Source organism: the organism of the source record quoted next, unplaced genomic scaffold (assembly GCF_019419815.1).
Source record: "Pyrus x bretschneideri cultivar Hongxiangsu unplaced genomic scaffold, Pyrus_bretschneideri_v1 Contig26, whole genome shotgun sequence".
Classification (NCBI taxonomy): domain Eukaryota; kingdom Viridiplantae; phylum Streptophyta; class Magnoliopsida; order Rosales; family Rosaceae; genus Pyrus; species Pyrus x bretschneideri.
Genome location: NW_025999568.1, coordinates 3218087 through 3235205, shown reverse-complemented (window position 1 = coordinate 3235205; position 17119 = coordinate 3218087). Strand labels below are relative to the sequence as shown.

At 38.0% G+C, this 17119-nt stretch overlaps 2 protein-coding genes across 4 annotated transcripts; one reads left to right on the top strand and one right to left on the bottom strand.

Moving 5' to 3' along the window:
* Positions 1-5736: 5736 nt before the first annotated feature.
* LOC103944848 (probable inactive nicotinamidase At3g16190) lies at positions 5737-9846 on the top strand. Of its 2 annotated transcripts, none has more exons than XM_009355315.3 (6): positions 5737-5897; positions 6017-6130; positions 6353-6587; positions 6681-6797; positions 8457-8549; positions 9519-9846. In XM_009355315.3, exons 1-5 carry the CDS (start codon positions 5853-5855, stop codon positions 8546-8548), a joined length of 603 nt encoding a protein of 200 aa, XP_009353590.2. In that variant the 5' UTR covers positions 5737-5852; the 3' UTR covers position 8549; positions 9519-9846. The 2 variants fall into 2 exon arrangements, with proteins under 2 accessions (XP_009353590.2, XP_009353589.2); XM_009355314.3 differs by having other exon boundaries at positions 9471-9846.
* Positions 9847-11996: 2150 nt separating this feature from the next.
* On the bottom strand, positions 11997-16855 carry LOC103944849 (AUGMIN subunit 4-like). Of its 2 annotated transcripts, none has more exons than XM_048587251.1 (13): positions 16537-16855; positions 16318-16365; positions 16067-16181; positions 15274-15621; positions 14960-15059; positions 14647-14692; positions 14104-14197; positions 13920-13991; positions 13707-13765; positions 13402-13470; positions 13270-13321; positions 12317-12394; positions 11997-12244 (listed from the first exon to the last, which is right to left on the bottom strand). In XM_048587251.1, exons 1-13 carry the CDS (start codon positions 16578-16580, stop codon positions 12167-12169), a joined length of 1203 nt encoding a protein of 400 aa, XP_048443208.1. In that variant the 5' UTR covers positions 16581-16855; the 3' UTR covers positions 11997-12166. The 2 variants fall into 2 exon arrangements, with proteins under 2 accessions (XP_048443208.1, XP_009353595.2); XM_009355320.3 differs by having other exon boundaries at positions 16067-16192; positions 16537-16849.
* Positions 16856-17119: the final 264 nt, after the last annotated feature.

Here is a 17119-nt window from a genome sequence, read left to right as displayed (position 1 = left end):
GGAGTTACGATTCAAGCAAGCACCATTATCTCTATTGATTTGGCTCAGTTCCCTCTGTTTACATAGCTTGGCAACGTTAGTGTTAGTTGGCTTATATAAGAGAACTTATATTTTGTTTGAGTTAGAACCAGTTCTTGTTTATAGAAGCTTTCAAAATCTTGTACGGTTTCTAATTTGTACTCATCCGATCCACAACTTTGCTCCCAACATAAGAATTATGAGAAATTTCACATATTGTTTTTAGAGGTCGGGGGTTTTCAAGTAGTTGTTATATCAAATGAGGTAATCTAAGTAAGAGGGGAAATGGTGGTATTGAAAACATGTCACTGAAGGACACTGTGAGGTTTCAGATTTTCATTGAACTTTAGGTAAACTTTACAAGGCTTTATACACCAAGAGGTCTGTAGAATATAGGGGTCCTGTAGCAGCTATACAATACAATTAAATACAAATTACAATTAAATGATAACAACTCATCCTAACTGCCCTTGTCTACACTCCCCCGCAAACTTGACGCCGGAAAGGAGACAAGTTTGGAACACAAGGACTGAAAACGTGTCTTCGACAAGCCTTTCATCAGCTAGTTGCGAAATGGAAGGAAGAAAGTGAACACGGTGAGTTCCCGAAGCAACACGTTCCCGAACGAAATGATAATCCAAAGCAATGTGTTTCGTGCGAGCATGAAAGACCGGATTAGCAGCCATATATGTGGCACTCAAATTGTCACAATGCATCAGTATTGGCTCAAAGACTGGTACACGAAGCTCACGCAAAAGACCCATTATCCAAATAGAATCAGCACATGAACAGGCAAGAGCCCAATACTTCCCTTCGGCAATAGATCGAGAGACTGTCCGTTGTTTCTTAGCACACCAAGAAATCAGATTGTCACCAAGAAAAATAAAAAAGCCAATGGTGGAACGACGTGTGTCAAGGCACCCTGCCCAGTCCACAACAGAATAAGCAATGAGACGGAACAGTTGTGAAGACGAAGTTAAGCGAAGTCCCATACCCAAGCTGCCCTTAAGATAACGCAATATTCTCTTAACCGCCTACATGTGAGCAGTAGTAGGATGACCCATAAACTGAGAAGCATTAGTAGGATGACCCATAAACTAAGAAACATTTTGTACATCAAGGGAAATATCTGGCCGAGTTAACGTAAGATACTACAAAGAACTCACAAGTTGCCGATAGGATCTGAGAGGGGAGCACCGGTGTGTATAGAAAGTTGAGCCTTGGCTGCTATAGGTATGGAACAAGGTTTACACTCTAATAAGTCACCACATTGTAATAACTCCAAAGTATATTTGTTCTGAGACAAGTGAATGCCATTGGATAAATAAGATACCTCTATGCCAAGGAAATAGTGCAGCTTGCTGAGATTCAATGCTCAAAGTTTGAATGAATGATTGAATCAAAGGAGATGAATTACCCATCAAAATGATGTCATCCACATATAGAAGAAAAACAAGGATAGTGAAGCCATGATGATAAGTAAACATCGAACTATCGGCTCGACTTTGAACAAAGCCTACCTGAATGAGAAAGGTGTTTAGACGTTGAAACCAAGCATGCAGAGCTTGTTTAAGACCGTAAATGGCTATTGAAAGTTTAAAAACATAATTGGGACGATTGGGATCAACAAATCCAGGTGGTTTAGGTCATATAAACCTTTTCCATATGTGAACCATGGAGAAATGCATTCTTTACGTCAAGTTGATGTATCGGCCAACCAAAGAACACGGCAAGGCTAAGCACGGTTCGAATCGCAGTAGGCTTTACAACATGACTAAAGGTCTATGTGTAATTAACCCCAGGCTGTTGATGGAAACCTTTGACGACAAGACGCGCCTTGTAATGCTTTATCGATCTATCAAAATGACGCTTTATTTTGAGCACCCATTTACATCCGACAATGTTAGCATAAGGAACATGAGGAATTAAATTCCATGTACCTTGTTTAAGCAACGCATTGAACTCATCCAACATAGCCTGGCGCCACTTAGGAGACCTTAAGGCTTGTGTAAAATAAGTGGGCGTCGCATCAGATTTAACAAAGGCAATCATCGCCGAGGGAATAGGATGACGACTAGCAAAGTAGGCCTTGGTTTTGGTTTTGAAAATTCCAGACTTAGACCGTATGTGAGGTCCTGAGGAATGAGCATGAGCCATGCCACTAGCTGACAACTGAAATGCATGTAGATGTGATTGGTGTTGCTGAGTTGCAGCAGGAATTAAGGTGAGGACAGATGCAAATGTGTTGACAGTAGCTGGTTCCAGATTTTGAGGCACAATCACGGGTGTTGCAGGCAACATGGGTGCCACACCACCATCTGGCAAGGGAAATGCATGTGGATGGGAGTGTTCTTGCTGAATTGTAGTAGGGACTGACGCAGGGACAATGGCAAACATGTTGACATTGGCTAGTTCCAGATTTTGAGGCATAGTCACGGGTTACATGGAAGACAACATGGGTGACAAGGTATTGTTGTGCTAAAGTGAGGTAGGTATGAAGACAATAGGAACAAATACCAAGTTTGATTGTTGCACAGAAGACGATGCCATAGAATAGTGGAATGGGAAATCATCCTCATTGAACTTAACATGACGAGACAAATATACACGTTCAGTAAGGGGATGGAAGCAACGATAGCCTTTATATTGGTCACTGTAGCTAAGAAAACACGCGACAAAGATCTGGGTTGTAGTTTGTTAGTTGCATAATCACCAAGATATGGAAAACAAGCACACCCAAACGTGCGCAAAGACATATAATCAGGAGCTCGGCCAAATAAAATTTGAAACAAAGAAGCCCACTTGAGAACAGAAGTGGGTAGCCGATTAATTATATAAACAGCGGTGCAAAGTGCCTCAACCCAAAATTTATGCGAAAGATTGGTAGCAAGTAACATGGTGCATCCCATTTCTGAGATATGACGATGCTTGTGTTCTGCAAGTCCATTTTGCTGCAGGGTATGTGGACAAGAAAATCTATGGTGAATCCCCTTATGCGCACACAATTGACGAAAAGACAAATTATCATACTCTTTACCCCCATCACTTTGGAGTATTTTAACCCATGTAGAAAATTGATTAAAAATGAAAGTTATAAAATTGTTAAAGTGATTAAAGACCTTGAACTTCTTACGCATGGGATAAATCCATGTGTATCGTGTGTAATCATCCATAAACAAGAAATAGTAATGAAAACCCGACACTGACACAATAGGAGACATCCAAACATCAGAATGTATTAATTCAAAATGAGACATAGCATAGTGTTCTGAAGATGTAAATGCTAGGCGTTGGGATTTAGCCAACGCACAGTGATTACAAAAATCCTTAGTGGAGATAGTAAAAGACAAGCCTAATACATCACTAGATGCTAACACACTAAGAACTTGACATGAGGGATGCCTGAGACGACGATGCCAAAGTGAGGGTGACACAAAAATGGAAACAAAAGCATGTTTGGCAGTAGAAACATTTCTAGAAGCAAGACCAAGCTTAATGGGATAAAGACCATGCTCACATGGGCCCTGAAAAAGAACAACACCCATCTCTAAGTCACGTTTAACAAAACCCCATGGAAAGAACGTTAGACTAACAAGATTATCACATGTAAACTTAGCAACAGAAAATAAATTTTTCCAAATTGCTGGAACATGCAAAATTTGGGATAACTGAAATATGAACGACCCAAACTTAAAAGGAAATATTACCAGTATGCACAATAGGGAAAGTCTCACCATTACCCACAACAACCTTGTCATTAGAACCATACCCCGTAGTTGAAGTAATGGAGCGAGAGTCACTTGTCATATGGTGAGCTGCACTAGTGTTCAGATACCATGTAGGATCAGAAGGGGAAGCAATGTGCATGCCAGCGAATGCTCGAGATATATCATCATCAGAACGAGTCACTTGAAGACACAACGTAGCTATATGACCAAATTGATTGCATGCCCAACATTGAGGGCCACGAGTAGCAGGACTGGTCCAAGGATGCCAGGTCGTTGTTGTGCAGCACGTTGACCATATCGGTCAACACCACCATGCATAGTAGAACGGCCACCACCATAAGTACGAGGATGCCGATTGCCACTTGAAGTGCCATGATGGCGGAAGGGCGGACCAGCACGTCCCTGAGAGAAAATACCACCAAAATTACATGCGGAGTAGAAAACAGAGAGAGCCAAAGTAGCCTGAGTCATAGCATGTTTGGATTCATAAACCAAAAGATGAGCACACAAATCATTGAATGACGGTAGTGGAGGAAAGTTGGTCAACGCCAAGACAAGAATCTCATATTCAAGCCCCAAGCCATTAAGTACATAAATCACCAAATCATCATTCTGAACAGGTTGGCCAATAAAAGCCAATTGATCTGCCAAATTTTTGGCAAGACCCAGATATTCCGAAATCGTTTTAGTACCTTTCTGAAGAGACAACAACTGAAACCGAGTATGGGTAAAGTTGGCAAGGGATTGTTGAGAAAATTTTTGACGAAGATGCTCCCAAATCTCACGAGAAGTAGACAACCTGACGGTCAAAGAGAAAATAGACTCTGTAAGGGTAGCACGCAACATGCTGGCAAGTGTTTGATCAGTTTGGTACCACACCCGGTAATTGGGGTTGGGAACACTAGTAGTCACAGAAGGCACCATTGTGGAGGAGTTAGAATTAGCTGAGGCATTTGGTGAAGCTGCATGAGTGGTGGTGGTGATAAAGGGAGGAAGGCAAGGGTGGGTTCCATCTACAAAACGCCAAAAGTTTTGGCCAATCAAGAATGGCTTAACTTGACTTTCCCAAGGTAAGTAATTAGACTCAGAAAGTTTGACAGAAACTAGTGTAGAGATATTAGGGATTGGAGATGTAGGAGAGGAAGTTGCGAAAGCCATGGAAAAAAAAAAAAAAAGGATCAGAGGCTCAATACCATGTGAAGTTTCAAATTTTCATTGAACTTTAGGTAAACTTTACAAGACTTTATACACCAAGAGGTCTACAATATAGGGGTCCTGTAGCAGCTATACAATATAATTAAATACAAATTACAATTAAATGATAACAGCTCATCTTAACTGCCCTTGTCTACGTAGATAAACCATCCTGTTTTTTATTTCCAAGAACTCTTACCGTGAGTTGCATCTTCGAATCATTCACAAATTTTTGCTCTACATAAAGTTCACAGAGTATGTTAAGTTAAAATTTTTAGTTCGTCATATTGGAAGCAAATGATGCCCCATTTATCATGGATGGTGATAATGCCAGCTTATATCACCTAAACATTCTACACACGAGTAAGAAATGTAAAGAAATCGATACGAAGCTCTGCCGAGGTCTACAGACCAGAAGTTAGCGTGTCTTATGAGTATGCATCAAATTACCAGAAAATCCGATTGAAACTTGTCTTGATCGGGGAGATATCAATCAGGGGAGCATCCAAAAGTATTTTATCAAACACTTTTTTTTTTTTTTTTTCACTTCAAATAGACTTTTCATCTCATTGAACATTTTTTGGCGATGTTTTAACGAAACAACAATCAAACACGTCCTACGTGATATCAATACAAAAGTTGTACACTTTTCCTTTCGATGTTTTAATTTTGTTCAAAGGAACATGATCCACCACATGTTGAAGATATAAAAGTGATTTGTTGAAATCAACTTTACATTTTTAATCCATTATCTTGGAGGAGAAAGAAGCATAAAGTCATTGTCCAAATGAAAAGCCCAGTCCAAGTCTTAACATATATAGGCCTTTTTTTTGCTATCTCTCTGAAGTTGCAAACACGAAGTTGCCAACTCCTTCATCAGTCGTCCCTCTAATTAACTCTCTGAACTCAAACATGGCAGACTGGAAGCACACAGCTCTCCTTGTCATTGACATGCAGGTCTTTCTCTCTCCCCCAAACTCTCTCTCTCTCTCTCTCTCTCTCTCTCTCTCTCTCTAGAAGTTCAAATGAAATTAATAGATCATTAGGGTCTTGTTACATATAATCTGGTTTTGTAGCATGATTTCATTGATGTGGCTGGTCCTATGCTGGTTAATGGAGGCAAAGCCATAGTTCCAAATGTAATCAAGGCCGTCCAAATCGCTAGGCAGCGTGGTATTCAAGTAGTTTGGGTACAGCCAACTTCCTTTCCTCTCCCTTTATTAATTTTAAGTCGAATTTTCTACTTTCTGCAAACTAGAAATTGAAAAATGAAAATATGAACTTTAATGTGTAATTAAGAAAAAACTGTGTTTTGATTTGATTTTAACTGTGGGGTAGATATATTATTCACTTTAGTTTACAGTTTTACAGTTAAAAGGGTTTGCAATGCTTCATTTTGACAATTATTGTAGGTTGTGCGTGAACATGATCCACTAGGAAGAGATGTTGAGCTTTTTCGCCGGCACTTATATCCGGCAGGGAAAGTAGGGCCAACTGTTAAGGGTGAGAGAGGTGCTGAACTTGTTGATGGTCTTGTGATTGAACAAGGGGACTACAAGTTGGTTAAAACCCGGTTTAGTGCATTCTTTGCAACGCACCTCGATTCGTTTCTCAAGGGTTCTGGAATTGACAGTTTGGTTGTCACTGGTGAGTGAGAGATTCAATTCTTGGAAAAACCCTATTGGTTGTGTATGAAATGTGTGTTTTACAAGCTTGTAATTTGTTGGTCTTGCATTTTAGGTGTTCAGACTCCAAATTGCATTAGGCAGACTGTGTTTGATGGCGTTGCTTTGGATTACAAGTCTGTTACAGTTATTCTTGACGCCACAGCCGCTGCTACACCTGACATACACGCTGGTATGTGATTTCTGTTTCTTTGATGCTAATGTAAGACTCTTAATTGTTGTGGTGCATTTTCCAAAAACTTAAGCTAAGGAGAGCTGACAAAAAATTAATCATTTGTGAGGATCTTCGGTTCAAAAATACAATAAATATGAATGACTTGAATTTGGAATTATGATTGTCTTCATGTCATTTGATCAAATGTTATATGATCTTAAGGTTTGATTTGGATCCTACGCATAACTTTTCCATCATGGATTGAAAAGTGAGGAATGAGGATGTGAACACATGGCTCATATCCTTGATATAATTCAACATGTTAAGTTTGAAGGAGCGCTGATGAGATTATTCATAACTTATATACAATCAATCCTCGATGGGATTACCTAGATAGGTTTTATCTTTTGTTATTTCATTGTTCTGCAGGCAAATGGCTGATAATGTTTTCTGGGACCTATTTTTCTCTGGAATAGTTTTCAGAATATGTTAACAGAAGTCAAAAGTAGAAATCTTGAAATACCAGGAAAAGGTTCTAGAAATTTTGTCCTTCTGGGCATCTTCTTCAACTCAAAAGCCTAATTCTCAACATTCAACCCAGAACAATATTTCAAACGTACCATTAAAACTACAGGCTAATCGTATGACTAGAGAGTTTCCAATGAAAACTACAGGCTCTCACCATTTCCTGGTGGAAACAGTGGGAAGAGAAATGGAACTTAGAAGAGATGGAAAAACGTTGGGAAAGGTTGTGGGAGCGGCGAATTACATTTTTCATTTGATGATCAGAAATGATAGCTTGCAGTATCCAGCAAGCTAATGTGAGGAAGCACTGCAAAGATAGACCGGAGAGATCTTGGAACTATATTCTTTCTTGTGGACGAGTTGTAGGCGTGCATGTTGTGATTGGGATTTTGGCCAGTAAAGATTGTCAATTGTTAATTTGTAACTAATGTGCAAGAAAAGGCTTTTCTACGGGGAGGAGGATTTGTGTCATTCTGTTATTGGCTTCTCGTGTCTGAAACGAGAGTTAGCGATGGCATGAAATAAACTGCATGTTATGTTTTAGCTTTTTATAAGCTTATTCTGTTGATATATTTCACAAGTACTTCAAAATTCCTGTTTGAGCCACTAATATAATGCTGATGACACAAACAATTGATGGATTCTGTCAAAAGATTTGGGGTAGTATAAGCAAAGTAGTTAAAAGTTTCTGCTATCTCTTCTTATTCCCAACTGAATGCAAGTAAAATCATTTACATTGATCTTACGGATGTGATCGAATGAGTGACATTATTGTAACTATTCTACCATAATCACTTTCACGCGGAGGAAGGATTCATGAGCTTAACAGGGCCATTATCACTGGAGTATGACATATTGCCAGTTATACTGTTTTTTCTTCCTTATATTTGTGTGCAGTACAATATGTTCAATGATAGTTGTGAGGGTCTACAAAGGCGGGGAATATTTTGTTGTTGCTACACTTTACGTCATACTCTCAATCTGATCCATTGATCAGAGTCAAACGAGTTGTACATATCAGAATATTTTCCAAGAGCATATTATCCGTGATATTGTTCTATAAAGTTGTATTGCTTTGAAATGGTTTGTTGAACGATAGTACGATAACCATGAGTCATGACTAACGTGGAAACACCAAATTCTCTGAACCAGCCAATATTTTGGACATGAAGAACATTGGAGTTGCAACACCAAGCTTACAAGAATGGAGCGAATTGGATGCTTTATCCTCTGGTTACCAGTAAGGTTGGCTTCTGCTTGAATGTCGTAATAATATTATGGTCTTGTTAAAGCTGTATGTGTATTATGATTCTAAAGCTGCTTTTCTTCCTTTTCATTTGAAATCTTTGGTACGTTCTTTCTTTTCTTTGATGCTAATGTGATACTGTTATCTATTCTGCAGGCAAATGCCTGATATAATATTTTTTGGAACCTATTTTTCTGTGCAATAGTATTCAGGATATGTTAACAAAAGTGAAAAGTGGTAGACTTGGGATATCAGGAATATGTTCCCCAGTCAAATGCCACCTTCTCAACTTTGAACCAAGAACAATGTTACTAAAGTACCATTAACTGTAGGCTACTAGTATGACGAGAATTCCCGTTGAAAACTAATGCTACGTTTGGACGAGGGACTTCATAGTCCCAAAGAATTTTAGACTTGTTCTTGAAATCGTATTACAATATTACCAATGAACTACTCAAACAGTACAAAGCTGCCCTGGTGGAAACAGAGTGGGATGAAAAATGGAACTTAGAAGAGATGAAAGAAGGTGGGAAAGGTTATGGGGATAATTTAAGGACGCAGGAGGATTTGCGTCCTTCTGTTATTGGTTGCTGGTGTGTGGCATGAGAATCAGTGATGTTATTGGCTTCTCATGTCCGAAATGAGAGTTAGTGATGGCGAGAAATGAATTGCAAGTTATGTCTTAGATTAACTCTGCTGATACATTTCACAAGTACTTTAGTTTTCTATTTGGGTTTACAAAGACAAGGAAACAGTTTCTACATATTAGAATGCTTTGCAGTCCCCTTCATTTGTCAGAGTCGGACAAGTTGTACATATTAGAATGCTTTGCAAGAGGATGTTACCCCTAAAAGTTATATGAAACCTGTTTCTTCTGTCATATTTGTTATAAATTTCTGATTGCTTTGAAAATGAATCAGTGAACGATACCCATGACTAACGTGGAAACACCAAATTCTCTGAAGCAGCCGATGTTTTGGACACGAAGCACATTGGAGTTGCAACACCAACCCTACAAGAATGGCATGAATCTGATGCTTGATCCTCTGGTAACCAGATAGGTTTGCTTCTGCTTGATTGTCGCAGTAATATGGTCATGTTACTCCCTTATGTGTATACCTGATGTAAGAGCTGTTTTACTTCCTTTTGTTTGCCGGCTCCATGGCTGGTCAACCAACGACATTTTTGAATGACTTTCTAGTCAGATCGTCTCTGTGTTCCGGATAGACAAAGACCCCTTCTGTCTCTTTTTGGATGGTCTCTGTTGCTCGTCTTTAAATAAGAACTTGTTTCTCAGCCATTTGACTCACATGAATGCAAAGATGATACTTGTTTGTAGGGATTAATTTCGAGATATAATTCAATGGATTACTATAGTTAGTAGATGGAATTGAAGCAGGATTTATGACTTAATAGATTCCAATTTTTCTTTTTCTACGCGAAATTTCTGAATTTCTAAATTTACAGATCCAATCAAGAGTTAGAAATTATGACTTTTATTCTAAACTTCACGTTCATTTCTCTACACACGACCGGAAATGTATTTCCCTCTAACTGATGTACAAGAAAAAAATGTGTGGACTAGGTTTTTAAGTTGTTACCATTTTTTTTATATTTATTGAGAACTATTTTCATGTTATGTTATAATTTAAAAGATAATGTCACACATATGATTGTATGGGGAAGCAAACCAAAATGGACTTTGGTGACAACCAGTTGAAAGTTTTAGGTGAAAAAGTCTTCAGGAGGTGAAAATTTCTCTTTGTGCATGTAAGGTGTTGTCGGATCAAGATCTTTATACATAAAGGTATTTTTGTATCCTCGTGGCAACACAACAAGATCAAAGTGAAAGTTATAATACCAATCTCCCTCCCCTCTCTTTTACCTGCATCCATTGTCTGATATAATTACGAAAATAAACAGCGTAATATATTGCTCCCTTTCCACTTCAATTCCTAAAGTTGCTTGCCTAGTTAAGTATGGGCACGTGCGTCCTATTAAATAATCATGTGACCCTTTTTCATTCTACTGAGTTAGCATTTATCCTATTCTTCATGTCCTCCGTGAGACTAGTGTCTTTGAGTAAGTTGCCACAGAAATACCCAAGGTTTCATGTGGAATTTTGTACGATCATCATTGCATCACCATTTAGGGTTGCTGGAGTATAAAAAAGAGCTCAGCTCTCAACTCAAGGTGGTTCCGATCCCCGCAACTTTTTTCATAACAATATATTTTAGACTAAGAGGAGGGGGAGTTCGACTAGGCCACACAATGGGTAACCTAATTTGGATGCAATCATACCAACTCACATGCACCGGATCCCATTAAATCCCTGCAACTTTTAGAAACCCTACAGAAAAACTTTCTTCTTTGAGCTAACATTTTCACAGAATGAGAGTGATTTTTGAGCTTGGCTCTCAAAACTTGCATATAGACTTGGAGGCCAAGATTCATATTCAGTTTTCTTCAATCAGTTGATATTCGATTGAAGAAAGCTGTTCATATATGAATCTGCATTCTGCATCATCTTACATTCAAAAAATTCACTGGAAACAAGTGAAGAGCTCAGGAAAACAAGCTGCCCCAATTTGTGAAGACTGAATCCAGACCTGCTTAAAGAAATTCAAGTTGCACAGAGGTACAAGATGCTCCTTTAGTTGAGCTTAGGATTTGAGCTTGTGTGTGTGTGTATGTGTTTATCTCTGTATGAACTTGCTATTTCGCTGGTGGATGGAAATATTGGGAGTTGCCCCGGTTTTTTTACGCAGTTAAAGATTTTCCGGGCACAAATCCTTGTGTGTGAATATCTGTTTTGTGACTCTTGTTTGTTTATATATGATTGAATTTGCTGTGCAACTATTTCAACCTATGATAATTTCTGAGTTGTTGCTGGACAAAAATGATGCCTCCCATCCCACCACAGAGACGCTGGGTTTCAATGCAGAGAGAGTAAAAAAGCGCAGAGATTTTTCTTCTCCTAATTCCACTCCAAAGCAAAGATTTCTTCTAGTTGCAGATTAGATGTTCACAGTTAATCCCAAATTTCAACATTAAATAAGTTTAAATCGTCATTTTACTTAAGGTTAATGATTTCATTTTTGTTTTGTTTTCAGAGTAATTGTTGGTTAAGTTGCATTTTAAGAAAAGATGATTTAAACTTGATATTGATCATACGGGGTAGGTTCGGTTCATTTCGGTTTGCTTTACAATAGTTGAAAATGTGAGACTCAAAAAAGCAATTCAAAAAGGTTAAGTCAAAACTGCACAATTAGTTTTACATCGATTTATTACACCGAGTTTCCTAAAAACACATCAAGCATTGCTTCATCTCTAAATGGATTGGGGGTCGCTTTGGAGATTATTCTCAAGTGTTGTGGATCACATTGGAGGAAGGGATGCAGACCATGCAGTTGCGGGTTTTGTACAAGGCGTTGGATTCCATCAGAAACCAAAACAAAAAATGCTTCTCAGAATATATAAGTGGGCAGATGTTTACAATTCTTTTAATGTGCAGAGTTATACACAATAATCAGCAGTTGCTATTCAAATGTCTACGACCAATCTTGCTTATAACTACAAGCACAAACAAAAGTCAAACAAAGAACTGTTGTTACCTTTATGCATTTGCGTGATCTGGGAGGCGTTTCAAGTCCATTTCAACTTGGTGGATTGTCCACTGCATATTTTCCAATTTCTGCAAGGGGATGTTGATATTAGACTTGCACACTGGAAGCAGGTAATGTACAACTGTAAGCATTGTTGTTACCTTTATAATATCATGGTACTGCCTTGCAATTGTATCAAAGTGAGGATCAACACCCTGGTACTCCCGGAGACGTGTAACCTGGTTAAAAGAAATATGAATCATAGGTTAATAAAGAAAGCCAGCAGGAGAGATGTAGGAAAAAGTAACAAAATGATGAGGTGAAGTAACTTGTATACATGTCAGAACACTTGGCTTAGCATATCTTAACTATATATTAGCAACTTAAGCATTTTTTATAGACGTCGTGAACATCTCCATGTTCACAATATCTACAATGTCAAGAGCTTCAACAACCATGCTCAATATTTTCAAGTCAAAGTTTAGCTAAGAAGACTAGAAAGTTATTTTAGGAGCTACCTAGAAAATTTCTACTGCAACCATACTCTCTAATTTAGGGAGTCATAATGATCGTGAACCAATAGATATATAGAGTTTTTATTTAAAATCTTGTTAGTAATTAATGTTAGGAGCTCCTTTCTTACTCCCCAGATTTAGGAGCTGCTAGAGCTAGGAGTATGATAGGGTGTGTGATTGGAGATGAATTTTTCCTTTTTCTCCATACATTTTAGCTATGAGCTCATTTAGGGAGACCATAGGAGATGCTCTAAATAACCAGTAAAAAGTGATATAGAAATAAAGGCAGATTGAAAACTTTCTTATCTCACCAAATTCGTCAAGAAAATCCAAGTCTAAAACTAAATAAGCTTGAAGCAACAATTACAGACAAGCAGGCACAATAGACATGAAACACTGCAGTAATCAAGCTAAAAGTAAAATCTTCGGGAAAATACAATATTACAAGAAGCAGCCAACAGTGCTGCTAGAAGGCTGGAATGATTGTTATATCATTATAAATGTCTGTGTTGGGGCACATACATATGAAAGCAACTCATGAAAGCATGAACAGAAACCACATAGGAAATAAGAGACAGATATGAACTAGAATGTCATACCGCTTTATTATATGCAATAGAAGCTTCTTCTGTAGCTTCAAGAAGATATTTCCTACAAACGAGTCATAAAATTATTAAAATAACCTCGAACCAGTAAGCCACATGTACTTTCAAACAATCATCGATAGGTACCTTATTTTATGTAGGGCCGGTATTGATTCCTTAGTATAAGTTTCCAGAAGGAGAACATGCTCTAGGACCCTGAAATAAAATGAAGCACTCCAGCAAATTATAGTCATGACATACAATTAATTTATTTATTTATTTGATCTCAATAAACGGAAACCACAAGTACAGCCAGTGGTGACTGATGAATGTTGTCTGTTTGCACAAGAAGCATCACAAAGAACATACTTCATAAACATATAGGAAATTACACGTTAAGCAACATTGATGCCAGAAATACACAATTATAGTACGGAAAACCACCAACGAACCTCAATTTTGCACTCATGGTCTCACACCTTTTGCACAGCCATGTTTTTTGCAGTCCATCCTATAAATTATTAATTATAATAAAGGTTCAAGAATGCTCAATAAAATGGAATACTGAATCATATAGAAAAGAAACTAGAAAAAACAAAAAAAAAAAGCTGAAGGGATAAGTGTTATTGAAAACACATCAACCATGAGCATTATCGGAAGCTTACATATTTATGTTGATGTTGCAACTTCAAATCTCTGACCAGCTTGATAAGCACTCCCAGTATCTGCTCCAGGACCTAGGTTTCGCAAAAACACAACTTTATAAATAAATGATATCATCACAAAACAAAATGCTCTGGTATGTAACTTCAAGAACATGAAACAATGTTTTTTCATTTATATCCGTACATTATAATATTCAGCAAATTTTCTATCTGCAGAATACAGATCTTCCCGCAGAGCTGTTTCCTCCCTTTCCATATCCTCAATTATCAACTTTACCCTGATAAAGTCATTAGAAAAGCGGAACAAATTATGGATCACACTATTAGCAGAATATTAGAACAGTGGTTCTAGAGATTTATAGATTCACCACAAGCTTTGGTTTATCAAAGCACTGCACATATGCAAAGAGCAGGAAGTATGGAAGCTTTTGCCACTCACATTACGTTCAGTCTCTAAAATAGTAGTGTGAAACATGAGTCAACCATTAATCTTGAGAATGAAATATAAATATTTTAGTAGAAGGAAAAGGCAATACTCATGTTGAGCCATTAAGTAGTTAAGGATTGTCTTTAAAATTTAAATCCACCTACTCCAGTCTTCTACTTGCTTATGTAACAGACTATTGTACATGTCAAATAAGATTCCAAGCATCATTAAAAAGCATCTTTCTCCATGTGAAAAGGAATTCTCATACAACCAAACCCGTATCAAGAGAGTAACTCAAACCTTTCTGGAAGCCGAGAACTTGAATTTTGATGCCCAGATGACGAGTCTGCAGCAGCAAAGCATTGTCAATGCCTTTAACCATTAGCATTTATGCATGGGCAAGCATATAATAATTTTACCATTAACTTTAGATATTAGCAAACTCAATCACCCCATGCCCCCTGCTGGGAAGAGAATATCATCACACAAATTTTTGCATTAGAACAGTCAATCTGGATATTCTCTCTCCAGAATATATATGAAGCAAAATGGAAATGCCTCCGATCGACACTTAGACACAAAAGACAGTTGAGAGAGAGTGAGAGAGAGAGACCAATGTCATCCATTACAAAGGCATCAGCTAGTTTATCACATTTAGCTTTTAGACGAGCTTCAATCTCTTGGGAAAGACACAACTGGTATTCTGTCATATCCTGCAGTTAAAACATTGCAGATGTATCTCAATTTCCAATAAATAAGGGACAGCTTCACCAAGGTTAGATCTTTTTGCTATAAAATTACAAACAAATAAAAGTAACAGATTCTATAAAGAAAAGATATTTTTTGGATGGAGAAAATAGAACATGAGTAAATAAAACGGAAAATAAAGAAAGTGAACTATTGCAGGAACCATAATGTAGTTTGTACCGTTGACAATGGTGTTTGTTGGAGCTGTGTTTGCCATAAATATGCTGGTGTAATTCCAAGAAAGCAATTGGGAACACCACCAACCCCAGATTCCAGAATATCAGTACCACTAAGAAAAAGATTGTTGTTTGCAGCACTAGCAGTGCTAGTCACAGTATTATAATTTGTTGAGTTGGAGCTTGAGCTGACCGTAACACTGGTACTGGTACTTTCTAGAGAACTGCGTGACATTGTGCTACATTTTTCAATTTCTTCCTCATGAATTTCGCCATCTTTGGAGATGAGAGGCAGCCTCAGTCTTTGAGCTGCTTCTGAAACGATCATATGATGCTCTAATGTCTCGTACAACTGATATGGACAGGTTCACCCGTTTTAGACAATGTAATAACTCAGTTATAGAATAGAATACTGAGGGTGTTGAGCAACTAAAGAAGATTGAGTTGTCAATCAAATATACAAATCTATTACTTTTGATATCTTTTAAGCTAACGGTTAACTAAAAGTTAATATTTTTGCATGAACATCCATATCACTAATGTGAAATCATATGGGGACTGTGGTCTTTACATGGGAGTTAAATGGTATCCTTCTACAGATTCATTTGATGCAGAAACTAATAGAAAAGAAGATAATTAACTGAAATGAGATTCCTATTTAAAATTCAAGATACTATGAACTTGTTCGGAATTAGGATCAGAAGGGCCAAATCATGACTTGAGTAAACTTAATGTAAAATGCATCTCAAAATCAAAAAACAAAAAGCAGGACGAAGGGTTTGTCGAACTGAAACCACCTGAGGAGGGTTCTTCAAGCCCAACTGCAGATATAAACCTTGCACATCTCGAATGCCTCCAAGGTTAGCCACTGAAACCGCTTGTTGATACTCCTCCACCATTGCAATTGCCTCACTATACAATGCCTACATCAAAATCCAAACCCACCACCCAAACACACACACACACACACACAAAAACATTGCAAAATCAATGCCAGATAAAAACAACCAGTTCAATCAACACAAACCCAAAAATTAAACAGAAGTACCATGGCTTCCAAGTAACGCAATCTTTCCCGGGACATTTCCTCCCTTCCCTGCAGAAAGAGTCAACATTTTCAAAAACCAAATCAATTGTAAATTGTGTAAAGGATCTGCAGCCACATTGCTTTTTCTGGTTTGCAGCCACATTTTCTAAGCAACCAAACAAGGCAGGAAAATGTATATGTATATATATATATATATAGAGAGAGAGAGAGAGAGAGTACGAGTTGGAGGTCGAGGTAGGCAGATTTGGAGACGAGAGAACCATCGGGAGCCAAACAGTGGCGCTCCAGCTGATCAATGACTTGGGTCAAATCCGATGGTAGGTTTTGCCCTTGTTGTTGTTGCAGTCCCTTCGCCATTTTCCTAAGCTTCTGCTATTCGCCCCCACTCGTTCCCCAAAACGTCGTCGTCGTCTTCTTCTTCTTCTTCGTTCTTTAGGATTCCACTCAACAGTCACAGTCTCACAGGAGTTCAAGATCTCAGGCCGGCCGACCTTTCACCAACTGCTAGCAGAAGTTAATTTACCAAAACACCCTCGTCTTCGACGATGTCGTTTCTCTTCATAATTTAATACAAAAAAGAAAGCGAAAAAACAACCATATCCGATCCAATATGAAGAGATTAATTAAAAGGCTAAATTGTAACCACATTAGGCCATCTTTAATACAAAAGGTCATAGGTTTAAAAGTCAAAAAATGATTTAATTTGTTGTTCAAAAATTCATCTTCAACCGATGAATGGACTATAATTATATGGAACTCACCAAGCCATTATTTGGCCAAAGGGATATCAAGCTGGCCAACT

What these genes read in the sequence shown, in the direction of transcription:
- LOC103944849 (XM_009355320.3), bottom strand. Translation starts at nt 16,674, where the DNA reads ATGGCGAAGGGACTGCAACAACAACAAGGGCAAAACCTACCATCGGAT. An exon ending in CCGGCCCTACATAAAATAAG is followed by an intron (nt 13,322 to 13,401) that starts GTACCTATCGAT and finishes ACTCGTTTGTAG; the next exon opens with GAAATATCTTCTTGAAGCTA. An exon ending in CTATTGCATATAATAAAGCG is followed by an intron (nt 12,395 to 13,269) that starts GTATGACATTCT and finishes TCTTTTAACCAG; the next exon opens with GTTACACGTCTCCGGGAGTA.
- LOC103944848 (XM_009355315.3), top strand. Translation starts at nt 5,853, where the DNA reads ATGGCAGACTGGAAGCACACAGCTCTCCTTGTCATTGACATGCAG. An exon ending in TCCTTGTCATTGACATGCAG is followed by an intron (nt 5,898 to 6,016) that starts GTCTTTCTCTCT and finishes CTGGTTTTGTAG; the next exon opens with CATGATTTCATTGATGTGGC. An exon ending in TGACAGTTTGGTTGTCACTG is followed by an intron (nt 6,588 to 6,680) that starts GTGAGTGAGAGA and finishes CTTGCATTTTAG; the next exon opens with GTGTTCAGACTCCAAATTGC.